At 40.9% G+C, this 16,754-nt stretch overlaps 1 protein-coding gene across 2 annotated transcripts in view; it reads left to right on the top strand.

Moving 5' to 3' along the window:
• The window catches only part of LOC138642773 (cadherin-2A), a 392,403-nt gene that overhangs the window by 257,108 nt on the left and 118,541 nt on the right, over positions 1–16,754 (top strand). For both annotated transcript variants that reach the window (XM_069731241.1, XM_069731242.1), the window contains one exon: positions 10,167–10,396. In XM_069731241.1, coding sequence (XP_069587342.1) covers positions 10,167–10,396 — 230 coding nt within the window. The remainder of the gene's footprint in view (positions 1–10,166; positions 10,397–16,754) is intronic.

The following is a 16,754-nucleotide window of genomic DNA, read 5'->3' as shown; positions in this document are numbered from 1 at the left end:
AAATCAAATGCTTCCCGAATGGACTAGAAAGATGAGGTTCTACGAAACGTAATTAAGTTTCAATATAATGCGAGAAGCTATAAGGTTGGAATAATTTTATAAATTTTGTGGAAACATATCAAAAATATTCACTGGTGAGTGACCTGCGGCTTCAGTTCCGTTCATTAATTATGTTGTCTTGGTAACTATATTACAATATGATTTGGTAAATTATGTTTTCCGCAGTATAGTGCATTATTATTTAGAGAGTGGAAATAGTCTTCGTGTTCCGTCTTATATTTCTAAAGGGCGAGCTGATGTGTTGCCCCAAGACAAAAGGCACAAGAAGAGTCTGGCAGCTGTTTTCAATGCAGGTCCGCTGCATTTTATATGGAACCACATCTTTAATAATATATCTGCAGTACGCAATGGTGTTCATCAAGGCGGTTACATAGAATTAAGGTCAGCCGACAGCTCTTCCACCCGGCCTTTCTATATACATGTACTTGGCTTGGCCGAGCATGCATGTGCACTCAAAAGGAAAGATGGTATATGGCGCCGACACCTCTGCACCTCTGGATATAAAGGTTTGAGTTAGCTGAAATTCTGAAGTCAGGAAACCCCAATATACTGTAGATGGTGTGCCAATTTCTCCAATATCAGTTTGCATGGCCACTCATGTCCTCCCTTTGTGGTTCTTTATATGACCTGATGCTTTTTCACAATTTGTGCCTCTGTATGGGGATACACAAACATATTCGCGGTAACAAAATTGGAGTCAAAATGGCTTATCACATGAGTATTGTGCAGATAGCTTCCCCTACTCTGGAAGCAAAATGGCTAATCACATGAGTATTGTGCCGATAGCTTCCCCTACTCCAGAGGTGAAATGGTTTATCACACGAGTATTGTGCAGATAGATTCCCCTACTCCAGAGGCGAAATGGCTTATCACACAAGTATTGTGCAGATAGCTTCCCCTACTCCAGAGGTGAAATCGCTTATCACACGAGTATTGTGCAGATAGCTTCCCCTGCTCCGGAAGCAAAATGGCTAATCACATGATTATTGTGCAGATACTGTAGCTTCCCCTACTCTGGAAGCAAAATGGCTTATCACACGAGTATTGTGCCGATAGCTTCCCCTACTCCAGAGGTGAAATGGTTTATCACACGAGTATTGTGCAGATAGATTCCCCTACTCCAGAGGCGAAATGGCTTATCACACAAGTATTGTGCAGATAGCTTCCCCTACTCCAGAGGTGAAATCGCTTATCACACGAGTATTGTGCAGATAGCTTCCCCTACTCCGGAAGCAAAATGGCTAATCACATGATTATTGTGCAGATACTGTAGCTTCCCCTACTCTGGAAGCAAAATGGCTTATCACACGAGTATTGTGCCGATAGCTTCCCCTACTCCAGAGGCAAAATGGCTTATCACACGAGTATTGTGCAGATAGCTTCCCCTACTCCAGAGGTGAAATGGCTTATCACACGAGTATTGTGCAGATAGCTTCCCCTACTCCAGAGGCAAAATGGCTAATCACATTATTATTGTGCAGATACTGTAGCTTCCCCTACTCTGGAAGCAAAATGGCTTATCACACGAGTATTGTGCCGATAGCTTCCCCTACTCCAGAGGCAAAATGGCTTATCACACGAGTATTGTGCAGATAGCTTCCCCTACTCCAGAGGTGAAATGGCTTATCACACGAGTATTGTGCAGATAGCTTCCCCTACTCCAGAGGTGAAATGGCTTATCACACGAGTATTGTGCAGATAGCTTCCCCTACTCCAGAGGCGAAATGGCTTATCACACGAGTATTGTGCAGATTGCTTCCCCAACTCCGGAGGCAAAATGGCTTATCACATGAGTATTGTACCGATAGCTTCCCCTACTCTGGAGGCAAAATGGCTTATCACATGAGTATTGTGCAGATAGCTTCCCCAACTCCAGAGGCAAAATGGCTTATCACATCAGTATTGTGCAGATAGCTTCCCCTACTCCGGAGGTAAAATGGCTTATCACATGAGTATTGTGCAGATAGCTTCCCCTACTCCAGAGGTGAAATGGCTAATCACATGAGTATTATGCAGATAGCTTCCCCTACTCCAGAGGTGAAATGGCTTATCACATGAGTATTATGCAGATAGCTTCCCCTACTCCAGAGGTGAAATGGCTTATTACATGAGTATTGTGCCGATAGCTTCCCCTACTCCGGAGGTAAAATGGCTAATCACATGAGTATTGTGCAGATAGCTTCCCCTACTCCGGAGGTAAAATGGCTTATCACATGAGTATTGTGCAGATAGCTTCCCCTACTCTGGAGGTAAAATGACTTATCACATGAGTATTGTGCAGATAGCTTCCCCTACTCCAGAGGTAAAATGGCTTATCACATGAGTATTGTGCCGATAGCTTCCCCTACTCCGGCAACCATAAAGAAGCATGTGTGTAGAGCAGTTCAGTAACCACTTTTATGTGTTTGTTGCATGCAGTAAAAAAGATGAAGCGGTGGATGTAGCATTGGTGCAGTGGTGCCGCAGGTGACTTCACGCTTCGCCATCCCTCAGTGCCGCCTGTAGTTCTTGTAGAGGAAGAACAATGACATAATACATAAGAATTGCTCATCACTATTTTCCCATTGCCATACTTTATGAAGGAGGTCAGAACATAGGTTATGAAGTGATGCAGCTAATAGGCGTAGTTATTAGATTTGTCCGTGAGTTATTTGTATGCGGCCATTGTTGTATGACCCTTAAATGTGCCTGATATCTGCTACTCTGCCTCATCGCTGTTCTGTAACCGCGCACAAAGAAAGACGTTTCCAGCTCGTAACTAAACCCCACACATGGCACTTTGCCACCTGCCTTTAACTATGGACAATATCCTCTGTTAGGCGGTTTTCTTAGCCTTGGGCATTTTTCTCTGAGTCTGTACACTGTATGCTCTTTGTTCATTTAGAAAAGTTGCTAATAAAAAAGCCATTTTGCTAAAAATACTTGGAAATTGGAGATTCCTTACATTTACATACAATCGTTTTATTTATTATGAGTTCTCACAACCTGATATTTAAAAAAAAATAGAGGATGCGGGGGAAGAGGCTTTTTGCTTTTATGGACTTGGGCTGATTTTTCTTTATTCAATGCCTTTAAAGGGGACCTGTCATCAGTCTTTTCCTATATAACCTACGGTCATCACCTTTCAGCCCCGTGTGACAGCATTCTATAATGCATAGAAAAAATCGACCACCAGCACTCAGATGCGGGATGCACGTCCAAGGGTCCCAGGATCCAATCGGGCCCAAAGTCACAAATCAAGGAAAAGAGACAGCATCCAAACCAGGTGAATCGTATCCAAAAAGTGGTCTTTATTCAGCCATAAAACAGATGCAACGTTTCGGCCACATTGGCCTTTGTCAAGCATGCTTGACAAAGGCCAATGTGGCCGAAACGTTGCATCTGTTTTATGGCTGAATAAAGACCGCTTTTTGGATACGATTCACCTGGTTTGGATGCTGTCTCTTTTCCTTGATTTAGCATTCTATAATGCCACACATATGACCCCAATTCGCCCTGGAAGGCATCCACACAGTGTTCTTCACGCTTCTGCGCAGGCGCACTTATCACAGTCCTGCCGAGGGCAGAGCAAAGTACTGCACTGTTCATGTGCCGGTAAAGGTCAAAAGAGCATTTGCGCATGCGCACTGCAGTGCTTTGCTCTTCCCTCAGCAGGACAGAGAGAAGTGCGCCTGTGCAGAAACACGAAGGAGAACACTGTGTGGATGAAGTAGAATGCAACTTCTACACAAAGCACAGAAGGAGGACAGCATCACATTATGAGAGGAGGTGCCGGACCAAGACCTGCAACACCCATCGGACCGGACCGTCCTATAGGTGAGTATAATAAATGGTCTTTTTTTGCCTTGCAGGCGAATTGGAGTCTTGTTTGCAGCATTATAGAATGCTGTCACATGGGGCTGAAAGGTGATGGCTGTAGGTTATATCGGAAAAAAAACTTATGACAGGTTCCCTTTAATTTAAATGGATGTCATAGGGAATTTCAGAAGTTTTCCTACTTGGAATACCAAATAGTGTTTTCAAGCTGTGGAGGACTCAGCGCTACCATATTTTACATAGTACTGTTCCCTTCAAGGGAGATGGAACACAAAAATGCCCCCAAAAATGAAATAGTATCCCAGTAATTCCTCCCTTCATCTCCTCATTTCCTTTGCTCCTACTTTACCTTATATTACAATTAATGTTCTCTCCGTGTTTGCTTTGGTTTCCTCTGGGTTTTCTGGTTTCCTCCCACAACATAAAGACATACTAATAGGGAATTTAGATTATGATGCCCGATGAGGACAATGATGATGATGACTGTAAAGCTCTGTGGCATTGTTGGCGCTATATAAGCAAGTACAATAAGTAAATCTGGGAAATATACCAAAAATGTTTTCAATGTACCTCAAGAGCATAGCCATGTTCTCCTCTTCACTGTTTTATGTCTTACTGAGGAGCAGCAAAAGCCTTTCTGATGTGTCCTCTCTGTAGTAGGACAAAAGATCTTTAGGCCCCGCACCTTAGACAAAATTGGGGGCTCTGCTGGCCACCAGCTGAAGATGAAGCTGATCACCAATAAAGTAAACCCTGTGTTTCTACAAAACTAAGGGTCCATGTACACAAACCAACCGGAGGCACAATACAACCGCCAAATGGTAAACTTTTACCGATCAGTTGTCGTTAACCTTGTTATGCAGCCAGACCAAAGTAAACGATGCGGTGCGCATGGTGTTGAACAGTGTGAGTCCAGCTTAAAAAGGACAATTCTGAGAACGATGATCTATTGTGCTGCACAAAAATTCATTTCACAAGAAATCAACGCTTATTCACCATTATCTTGAAGTATAAATGCCGCTTAAATGTCCCAATCAGAAAAATGTTACTTACTGACACATAGTAGGGATTAGTGGACCTGTGGATGTTCAGGTCAATTGGGTTTGAGCGAACTTTAGTCCAAAGTTCTGGTAATAGAACTCTACCTGAATTTGAACCCGAACCCGAAAGAAGTCAATGGGGACTCGAATTTTGGTGCTGGAAAATGGTCGTCGTAAGGGCTTGCAAAAGTCTTTCTCTCTCCCTCTCTCTCTCCTCAACATCTGAACTCCGAACACTAAATCGGACTTCCGGGAGTTCACTCATCTCTAACAGTGAGGATAGCTGTATCTCTTGTTTAAGTTAAACATTTATTTCCAAGTTTAGTGTTCTGATGAAATGGTCACCATGTAGCGCTTCATTTCCCTTGCGGCATGTCCTGTGGTGCAAAATTTTAAAATCACGTTTCACGAGAGAACAAAAAAATGACTCCTGTGATAGAACACGAGCATAAATTAGAATTTACTGTAGCTTTGGGGGCAGCACGGTGGCTCAGAGGTTCACGCTGTTGTTTCACCCCCCGGGTACATCCGCATGGAGTTCGAATGTTTCCCAGCGCCGTGTAATATGCTGGACCTTGAGCTTCTTGCAGTTAATAATATGAATATCTGTTGTATGATTACTTCCTACATTAATATCGTGCCCCCCGCATCCTAGATTATTAATCCTTACATATACAGCACTGGTACTATGTGATCTGTTGTAATATTAATGTAAATAGGAGTAATCAGGATCCAGGACTCGGCAAACACGAACTGTGTAAACCTAATTCCTGCAGTAAGATATCACAGGACGTGTTTCATGGCTGCAGCGGGTAGTTAGTTTGTCTCTTTCTACATTTCTTCTTCTGTATCATTTGAAAGAGTCTTGCATATCCCTTCTGGCTTTAGACATTAAAGGTTAATTCATGGTATTCCATATGTTTCCTTACCCAGCTGCTGGATTTCAAAACATGCCCTTGACAAATGGGGTCACCATGTAAGGTCACATTGTTAAGGGAATGGAAGTCGCTAACTGCAGAACGACACTTTTAACTGTCTATTCCATTTTAATGTTTCCTTATGAGAATGCATTGTACATTAAGTACTGGATACAACATTCATTTTTTCCAGCTGGGAACGGATAAAGGCTCCATGTATGAGAGGAACTCTTGTTACTATTAGAAATGTTTCCTTCAGAGCCATTCTCCATAAGTGGTTGCCTGAACTGTGCAATCGTTTCAGCTTTTCCATTAAATGATAAGTAGTGGTAATATGTAGAAGTAGGCCATTTGGGTGAATATCCCTTTGCTCATAAAAATCTAAGAATTGTTTATATCAAAGTAATTTTTTGTGGGAAATTTCGACTTTCGCTGTTCTCACGACATTTCCTAATTTGATTAAAATGTCTATTTCCTGTGACAAATCATCCGCAGTTCTATAATAGTGCAGACTTCAGCATTTCTATATAATACTCCTGTTTATTAAAGTTTTAACGATGCGCCAGCTCTCATTTTACATTTTAACCAACAAACATAAACTGTTTTGAATATTTTATAGTGTATTTAAGTGTAAGTGCAATATCTAAGAAAATGGACTTTAAAATATAGATAAAGGTAAATTGACTGTACAAAGAAATAAATGTTCCTGGGGTTCATCCATCTTCGATTTAGAGCAATTCTCCCTTCTCCATTTTTACATTTTTGTAGGTCCAACCTCTCCTGACACTGGGCCAATCTGTTTCTCTAGTGTGATTATTGGAAACTGCCGGTAAACACTATTCATACAAATATCATTATATTAAATATGCATGTTTGTATAAATTCAATAATATCTATCTATCTATCTATCTATATACAGTATATATATACTAGGTGTTTCCAGCTAGCTAACGCTCGGCACGCTCATTGCTATCTAATTAATGCTGCTGGTGATTAAACTAAAGTAAATAATGACAACATTCAATAGCGCTTACGCAGGTGGTAAATTAACGTGTGGTAATGTGTGGGGACGGAGCCTCGTGTGGTAATGTGGGGACGGAGCCTCGTGTGGTAATGTGTGGGGACGGAGCCTCGTGTGGTAATGTGTGAGGACGGAGCCTTGTGTGGTAATGTGTGGGGACGGAGCCTCATGTGGTAATGTGTGAGGACAGAGCCTCGTGTGGTAATGTGTGAGGACAGAGCCTTGTGTGGTGATGTGTGTGGACAGAGCCTCGTGTGGTAATGTGTGGGGACAGAGCCTCGTGTGGTAATAAATAATAATCTTTATTTTTATATAGCGCTAACATATTCCGCAGCGCTTTACAGTTTGGCACACATTATCACTGTAATGTGTGAGGACGGAGCCTCATGTGGTAATGTGGGGGGACGGAGCCTTGTGTGGTAATGTGTGAGGACGGAGCCTCGTGTGGTAATGTGTGAGGACGGAGCCTTGTGTGGTAATGTGTGAGGACGGAGCCTTGTGTGGTAATGTGTGAGGACGGAGCCTCGTGTGGCAATGTGTGGGGACGGAGGCTCATGTGGTAATGTGTGAGGACGGAGCCTCGTTTGGTAATGTGTGGGGACGGAGCCTCGTGTGGTAATGTGTGGGGACGGAGCTGACATGTGGTAATGTGTGAGGATGGTGCCTTGTGTGGTAAAGTGTGGGGATGGAGCCTCATGTGGTAATATGTGGGGACGGAGCCTCGTGTGGTAATGTGTGGGGACGGAGCCTCGTGTGATAATGTGGGGGGCGGGATTATGTGTGGTAATGTGGTGGGGGGCGGGATTGTGTGTGGTAATGTGGTGGGTGACGGGATTGTGTGCGGTAATGTGGTGGGGGCGGAATTGTGTTTGGTAATGGGGTGGAGGCAGGATTGTGTGTGGTAATGGGTTGGGGGCGGGATTATGTGTGGTGATGTGGTGGGGGCGGAGCTACTGTGCAGGGGATGGGATTAGCGAGTAATCACGATGCCTCTTATATACATGTATATGGATATATATATATATATATATATATGTATATGTATATATATATATATATATACAATGAGTTGCTTAAATAAGTACATCTCTGAAAAGGAATAGCCTTCTGTTTACAAGAACAATTTCCACAATTTTGACTGAGTTTCATAAAACATGTTTAACCCATAACATGAAAGCAAGGTTAGTGATATCACATTCATTACAAAATCTTCAGCCTTACTCAAATTATTTAGATGCAAAAATGAATATGCCCCATATCAAAAACTATCTAGGATGAGTATTTTTTGTGACCAATATGGTTTACTGCAGGCACCCTGTAGTTAGAAAAAGAATTTAGAAAAATGAATGGTGCCTACAGTGAAACATAGTGGTGGCAGAACCCTTATGTGAGATGAGACTGCTGCTGTTAGGGAGCATTTAATTGATGGTGTCATGAATTCACAGTGCACATTTATGCTGAGCGCTGTATATATCCATATACTTGTATATACTGTATAGGATATACATATAAAAAGCAGGATACCTTCAGGGTAGTCACAAAAATTGGGAACCAGTCTTTTGGGATTTAAGCAACCAACCTGAAGACCATATATGCTCCCTTTATAGTAGTTTGTTTTAGGTTCAAAAGTAACAGGCTATCTCCACGTTGTTGGTAATCAGATTGGATACGTGAATCTCCGGCAAGTGTTGTTCAGTATGAGGAATGCTACGGCCGGTAGTGATCACTCAAATGAAATAGTATGGTATCCTAGCGTGCCACACTGAAGTACCTAGGTACAACGCTGCCTGCCATCACAATGTAACTGCGGATAGTGGCCTAGACCAATAGATGTTACACATTTCCTACCTAAATGCAACATTTTGTGAAAAAGGGGTACAAAAATGAATAAAGCAATAAAAGGAGAAATAAAGAAAATATAATGGGTAATGACTTATAGTTACCAGTCATCCCCCAGTATAATGCCAACACTAGAATATTGAGAAATATTGGGTATAAACATGGGGACATACTACCGGATGATAAATATCTTCTCTTTATATCTTATACATCTGTCGATCTATCCCATAGCTATCTATGTATCTATCTATTATCTATACCCAGATAGTGGGTTTCTTAAAGTTTTATGAACATTCGTATTTAATATACGGTAATCATATTTGTACGATTAGTGTTTACAAGCAATATAGTCAATGGATTGGCAATTGATGGATTAATGCATTCTATTTTTGCTTCTATTTTTGCTGCTTGATTGCTTAGACAGAGGTGACCATGTGTGTTTTTTTATTCTCGTATTTGGATACTTCTTGTATGTGATTTTTGGCTTTGATTTTGATATATTTTAAATTAAATTACAAAACTATTGACTGGGTTTGATGTTCACAAGTGTAATAATTACAGCAAACATTTCTGTAGTGACCTTCAAAAGAATGAGGAACTTCGACCAGGGATTCCTGTAAAGTAGAATGATGTTGAATATACAGAAAAAAAGAGTTTGATTGAAGGAATTTACTTTACGCATGAACAGTCCACTAAAGATTTCATGGCATAATTCACTGTACTGTATCCTGATTTTAGCGGGTCCATGGTCTAGACCTTCTTAGGACTGTCTAAGTGACTGATAGATAATGTTTATAGATGGTTGTTGGATTTGATGTTGATGACCGATACTTAGGATAGATCTGATATTGATGACCTATCAGCTGCCAGTGGCTGTGTGTAGTGGAGGAGATGGGGCGGCATGACTCTATACACTGCTTATGGCTGTTCTCGGATACGTCACATCAGCTCTTATTCACTTTAGTAGAAGCTGAGCTTCAGTTATCAGGAGCGGCCATTAAACAGTGAATGGAGCTGTGCTATTCCGGCTCCTTAAACTATTTCTATTTGACCCCTGACCAATTATAGGCGCAATAGACAACCCCTTTAGTAAAATAATAACACAAATATTTCTTTACTGGAGTTTTATGTCTTTACCTAACTACAGACAGGTTCTATGGAGGATAAGAACAGAGTAGCCGGCAGTATGTAAGGATATTCATTGAGGGATGGTTTAGAAACCATCAGTTAACGATCTTCAGATCCACTTGTGGTTCTAAATGCTCCATCGCAGGCAATGATTCTGTCGATAAGCATGTCATCTGCCAGCCAATATTAGCTCATTTTTTTTTGTTTCCCCTGAACAGATCTGTATTTTCTGCATTCCAGTGGAGTATTCCCCATCTGCATCTTCCATTGATTAAGTGATTGTTTTACTGCTATCTACAAATGCCTCTGGTTCTGACTCCTACTGTCTGCTCTTTTGTTTTATAGTGATGTTTACAGATTGCGGTTCACAAAGACGGATAAAGTATGAAACCAGTAACCCGACAGATTTTCGAATCGATGACGATGGGGTGATTTTTGCTGCAAGAACCTTTGACCTCTCGCCTCCTAACCAAACCGAGTTTTTGGTGTATGCCCAAGATGAAGAGACCCAAGAGATTTGGCATGTTACAGTGAGAATCATTCTTCGACCGCCGCGTGCTCAAGACCCCGTACCGGTAGGCATACCTATCTTATACCAGCCAGTAACATAGATACTAGACTGATAATAATGCTTTTTGCTTAACAAAAAGGAGAAACTTAATATCCCACTTTAGCAGACCCATCTTAATTTAATATATTTGAATAAAAAAGTTTTTATTAAGCTAATGAACTAATAGTTGCATTGCAAGTCGAAAACAAAATTGCCTCTTCCAAGCTTTGTTCCTCAGCTCCTCCACTTTGTACATGCACAAGCAGAATCGGGTTCCGTAAGTGAAGCAGGTGGGGTTAGCGGTAAATGGGGAATTATTGAAGGGTTGACCGTCTTTACAGCAGCGGCTGCTTCCCTGCCTGTTTGCTGGTGATATTTACTAGTATTTAGTTGGAACCTTTTGGTTTCAGCACGGCAGACAAGGTTTCTGTCTGTTAGCTCTTTTCATGCTCTTTGGTTTCAGTGGCCTGGCACCAGAAAATCAGTGGTTGTGATGTAAATATTAAATGCAAGTTAATAATTCAATGTATTCTATTTGTCCAGTTGTACAAGGATAAACTTCTAAAAATGCAAAACATCAGTGTAAACCCTTAAGAGTTAATGGGGATTTTTATAGTCAAATTGGTAAAGGCAGTAATTAAAATAAGTATTAATGCACTGTATAACCCGACACAGAGTTTGGATTAAAGGAGTTAAATGGGTATTCCCATCCCAATATGTAGTAAATGTAATAATATTATCAAATATCTCCAATTAGTAATGTAGTATAGTTTTTCTGACTCACTGTGCCTCTTTCCTCATGTGCAGGCATTGCAGGACCTTAGGTATCCATGGTTACGACCACTGATATGGTGACAGGTGGGTATCTGGTTGCTAGTGGTCGTAACCTTGGATACCTAAGGTCCTGCAATGCCTGCACATGAGGAAAGAGACAAAAAGCTGTACTACATTTCTAATTGGAGGTATTTGCTAATATTATTATTATTACACCTACTACATATTGGGATAGGATCTTGGAGTTGGGAATACCCCTTTAAATCTCCAGTCCTGGTCAGTCAGTTTCTGTAAGTCAGTACAGTTACTGCTTTCATTTTTTTGCTTAGATTTGTGCTGTTCTATTTCAGAACCTAAACATTGGAAATTAGAAGTTTATGGTTTGATGACATTTTTACTTGGGCAAATACATTTTTAATCTGGTTTACGTTCAGTTATGTGACTTAATCGCACTGGTGGAAATAGTGGTACGCCTCAAAGAACGCAGCTGAGTATTGAGTCTTACATGCCCCAGGGAGACAAGTAGGCAAATTAGCTCCATCAGTGAACAAAATAGCACAGTCTAGCAGAGGTAGCTGCGCTGTAATTAGCGTCCAAGGCTTTAACAAGGCTTGACGCACAACCGGTGATCAATGCCTCGCCAGCCTGTTTTGGGGTGTAGGTCCTTATCAGTGCGGAATAGAGGTTGGTTGACTGAGTGTGACCCCCATGAGTCATCATAGGGGGGTTGCTGATTCACCTTGCAGAAACCAGTTGAGTATGGAGACTCATGCCAATTCTTCTTGGGAGAAGTGTATACAGTTGAGTTTCTGGCTTAGTTTCTATGCTTGGTCACGCTGCAAGGCTCGTTGAAGGGTGAAACGTGTTCTTGTAGGATAGATGCCTCTCCTAGGTTTTCTTTTGCACACTTTCCTCCCATGAAGCCAGTAAGACCCCATACGCAGCTCTACTGTTTAAGGTGAACCATTATATGAAATCCTGAAAAGAGAACCCTGCCGGCACAGCCCAACAGACCTATCCCAAACCCATGCCACACGAGATGTGGAGTATTGGCGAGAGGTATCACATTAGCTCAGACGCGCAGGTCTCAGCTAGTACTAACTGTAATCCAAACTATAAAAATGGAATCCGCGCTCGCCTCTAGAGCTTACCTTCTTTATTTCTTCAAGAACAAGATTACAAGCCCAAGAGGATACAATTATGCAGGATACAAACAAACAGCCGCAGTTTTCAAAAAATTGTATAGTAAGTTGTATATTAAAAAAATGATTGTACAGGATTGTATAATTGTTAAAGGGAATCTGTCACCAGTTTTTTTGCCACCTAACCTGAGAGCAGCTTAATGTATAGGCAAAGACACTGACTCCAGCAATGCGTCACTTACTGGGCTGTTTGCTGCAGTTTTTATAAAATAACTGTTGGAGATTATCACTGCAGGGCTAGTAAACCTGCTGCCAGGTAGTCTAACTTTTCTGCCTATGCACAGTGTACACAGAAAGTTACCAATTGGTGGTCGGGATATATAGAGCTCAGAATTCAGAGTCTGCAGCAGATAAAATGGTGTTTAATCAAAACGGCAGCAATTAGTAAATTAAGTGAGACATGATTGGAATTGGGGTCTGCGTCATTCTGTTCTCAGACGGTGTAGTAAAAGCCTGGAGACAGATTCCCTTTAACAAAGCGCCATTGTTCTTTTAGAAACAATACAGAGAGGATTTCCAAAGGGTTAATACCATAGTTTTCTAAAGCCCCATAAACTAATGCTGAGGAAATCTGGAAAACATGACAAGTTGGGAGCCAGGAGGACGGGAGTTTGGGAAACACTGGGCCAAATAAAAAGAATTCTGTCGCTGTCCAAATGCTCTGATTGTACAAGTAATAGCAAGCTGTTAAATATCCAGTAATGTCGGTAAGGCCAGTATGGATGATTACATGATCACGTACCTGGCACCAGTTAAGTCCTTTCTTTAAAACCTGAAATATCTTAATTTGATGAAAATTCGGTTCCTTGCAAGCAATCTCATTCATCGTCTCATCTAATGTTCCTCTGCCGCTGTCGCCCTCCATATGCGAATTGAGCTCTTAATGGCGCATAGTCGTGTCTGTGGATCAATACAGTTGTTGTTTATTGATTTTATTTTTAATTGGCTTGTGATTTAGGATGCCGTGTGTCACATGTAAGAAAAAGCAATATTTGCTGCATTTACTGTATTTGGCTTCTTGGTTGTGTATGCCGCTGTGTGCCAGGGAAGTGCATGCACAGCAATTCCGAATAGAGATATGTTATCACAAGTGTCCCAGTGTTATTGGAATTCGTGTTTACCTGATTAAGGAGCCTAGATTAAGGTGCACACGGCACTGAACTATTACTGTAGCGCATCTAGACCAGAGGAAATTGGCAGAAAAAATCTTTTATAAGCCGTTTTATGAAACTGGACACATACAGAGGGAGGGACAGGAGAGGGGCGATGCAGGAAGGGCAGCAATAAGGGCACCCTCATATTTCCTTGTGATTTCTTCTTTCATCTTATCTTCATAATGACAAAGTACCAAAACAATATAAATATAGGTAACCCACATATTTGTGCGTATAGTGCCCATGTTTCATGGTGTGTCCATATAACACTCCATTACCTAAATCATTTACTACAATGTAACTTAAATTTGCTCCAGTGGTGCGGACCCCAAAGACCCGCTAGGAAATGGCGAACTAGATCTGATCAGTTGTGGAGCTGCACAGCACAGCTTTGTCCATTGCATAGTGGCGGCCATGGCTACGCACTACAGACCCACCTCTATTCCAATTAATAAGGAAGGATGGATCTGCAGTACCCTGCTTTGGCCACTACACAGTTTATTGAGCGGTGCTGTTCTGCTCCGCAACTAAGCACATCCGGTCTCCACTAACAGCTGATCAGGGGGAGTTGCTGGATATTGCACTGCGGATATGGTATAGATGACCTATCCTTAGGATATACCATCAATAGTGACATACTAGACAATACCTTTAACGATTTAGATTTTTTTTTAAAGAGAACTTGTCTCCTTAATTTCCCCTGTCAATTTTTATTAAATGGCAGAGATGATAGTTGTTTTGTAATTCAAATTTTCCAGATTTGTCAAATTTTTCCCTAAAATAAATTTGTTGCAAATCACAGGTACTCTAATTGACCTGAAAAGATGTGTATAGAGCTCTGAGGTCTGTTAGGATTGTATCCGACCCCATTCAATCTCTTTTTTTAAAGCAAACACTACCTTAGTAATGAAAAAGTGACGTTACCACAAAAATGGATGGTAGTCCAATAATAACCTACAGACCATTTAATAACACAGTACACCGAGAGACTTTTTATGTATTATAAAACTAAAAATGACTTCCAGAAATTATCCCTCTTAGTCATTTGTGATCAGGCAGACCTTTCTGAACACTAACTCCGGCTTATGGTGTCACTGTTAGAGGTAACATCATCCTGCTCTGACTGAGATGAGTGATGTCTAATTTACTCCATGACACCTTCCGCTTCCTTACAACGAATGTGTTTACTGGATATAAAAAAGCCAAGAGTAGCCTGCGTTTGGTAGTATTACTGCCCGAAAAGCAGGTACTACTGCTGATGGTGCTTACAGCTGCTAGCTACTCTCACACTTTTAATGATGGTATGTTTTTTTCACACTACCCCGTTCATTGCCTCTTAGTTTTACCTTGGATTTTATACACTTGAATTAACTTTTGACAATCTTTACATGTACAGAAATCAAAACATAGCAGCTGGTTGCTATACAGGAATGACATGTACAATTGGTAAATTGATTTAGTAAATCAGGTGTGCAAAAATAGACATGGAAGGTTAAATATTTTTTCAATTTTTTTCATTTCTCTACAAAATTCAACCCCGTACCCAGAAATGGCATAATAAGCAATGATAGATGGGTACAAGTCTAAAAATCCAACAACTGCAACAGGGTGCTGTAGTTTGGTGTTTCTGGATATAAGATTTGACTAGTAAAACACACTTGCAAAAAAAAAAAAAGTACATGACACACACACTTTGAGGTAAACAGCGGTTAAATGCCTGAATTTGGGGGAGTTATGTTTTGAATGTTTAATAAAACAACTATACCTCCGTTCTTTCACTAACACAATTGCACAAGAAATGCCAAAACTCATAAAAACATTTGCTTTTGTCAAGCAAGCACACCATTTTACACAGATTACTGGTTTATTTTTCTGTAATAATATTGTGTTGCCTTGCTGCTGCATTTTAGTGCATTAACATTGAAGAAATAAAAAAAAACTATAATTGTAATTCAAATACAGCAATACAGATGCCAGTTACGGTACATCATATCACTAATCAATCACACTTGTCCTGTCACTGCTGCTGGCATCTCTATCCTTATCCTCCACCTATTAATTGAATTTCTGTATTATTTGCAAACTACTCCTATCTTTACTGCTGCAGGTATTCAACATATGACTGTCTGGAGGATTTGTCTAATAGTTTAGGGTTTTCTCTTCCAGTTTGTATTTCTTAGCTGTGAACTTTGAGAAACTGCAACTTAAATCACTTTAAAATGGATGCTACCCTATCTATCTAGAGAGCATGCATGGAGAGCCAGTATGTTGTGACTGTCACACAGCCGCGACCCATGCAGCTGCGACGCTGGACACCAGATTATCGGGAGAGATCCAGGTATCCGGGTTTGGTAAGCTCTATTAGCGAGCCGAATAAGGAGGGATCCAACAATATTCGCTCATGTCTAGTTAACCTGCTTGGTCGCACTTGAGGTCATGTCTGCCTCCTGTGGTTGATGCAGTCATCTGCCATGGGTAAAAAGGTGCAGGATTTTTTTTTTTTTTTAACAATTATCGTAAACCAAATCACAAATTAGAGAAAAAGGAAGCGGGGGTTGAATGGTTGCGATCTTATGGTGGGTGCCGATTCTGCTGGTGAAGCACAGCCATATTAGAAGAAAGGAGGAGGAATGAATTCCAGCACGTCCATCCATCCATTCATAAAATGTAAGAAATTGTGTTTGTAATCCATTAAAAACGTTAGAGTCCAGGTTGTTTTAATGCTCCTTGGACTTTAACCCTTTTTAATGGATTACAAATAAAATCACAAATTCTTTGAACTTACCAGGACCCAAATTTTCTTTGATTTCCGCAAGTAAACCCATATCAGCATGGGTTTATGAGAAATCGCTCCTGTCAAACCAATCTAATCAGTTTTTATGAAGAGGTAAGCTATAGACTGGACCAAGGTGAGTCATTGGACGTGGTATATCTCGATTTTTCCAAAGCGTTTGATACCGTGCCGCACAAGAGGTTGGTACACAAAATGAGAATGCTTGGTCTGGGGGAAAATGTGTGTAAATGGGTTAGTAACTGGCTTAGTGATAGAAAGCAGAGGGTGGTTATAAATGGTATAGTCTCTAACTGGGTCACTGTGACCAGTGGGGTACCGCAGGGGTCAGTATTGGGACCTGTTCTCTTCAACATATTCATTAATGATCTGGTAGAAGGTTTACACAGTAAAATATCGATATTTGCAGATGATACAAAACTATGTAAAGCAGTTAATACAAGAGAAGATAGTATTCTGCTA

Source organism: Ranitomeya imitator, chromosome 6 (assembly GCF_032444005.1).
Source record: "Ranitomeya imitator isolate aRanImi1 chromosome 6, aRanImi1.pri, whole genome shotgun sequence".
NCBI lineage: Eukaryota > Metazoa > Chordata > Amphibia > Anura > Dendrobatidae > Ranitomeya > Ranitomeya imitator.
The sequence above is the reverse complement of the archived record's forward strand: the minus strand, read 5'-3'. Positions and strand labels throughout refer to the sequence as shown.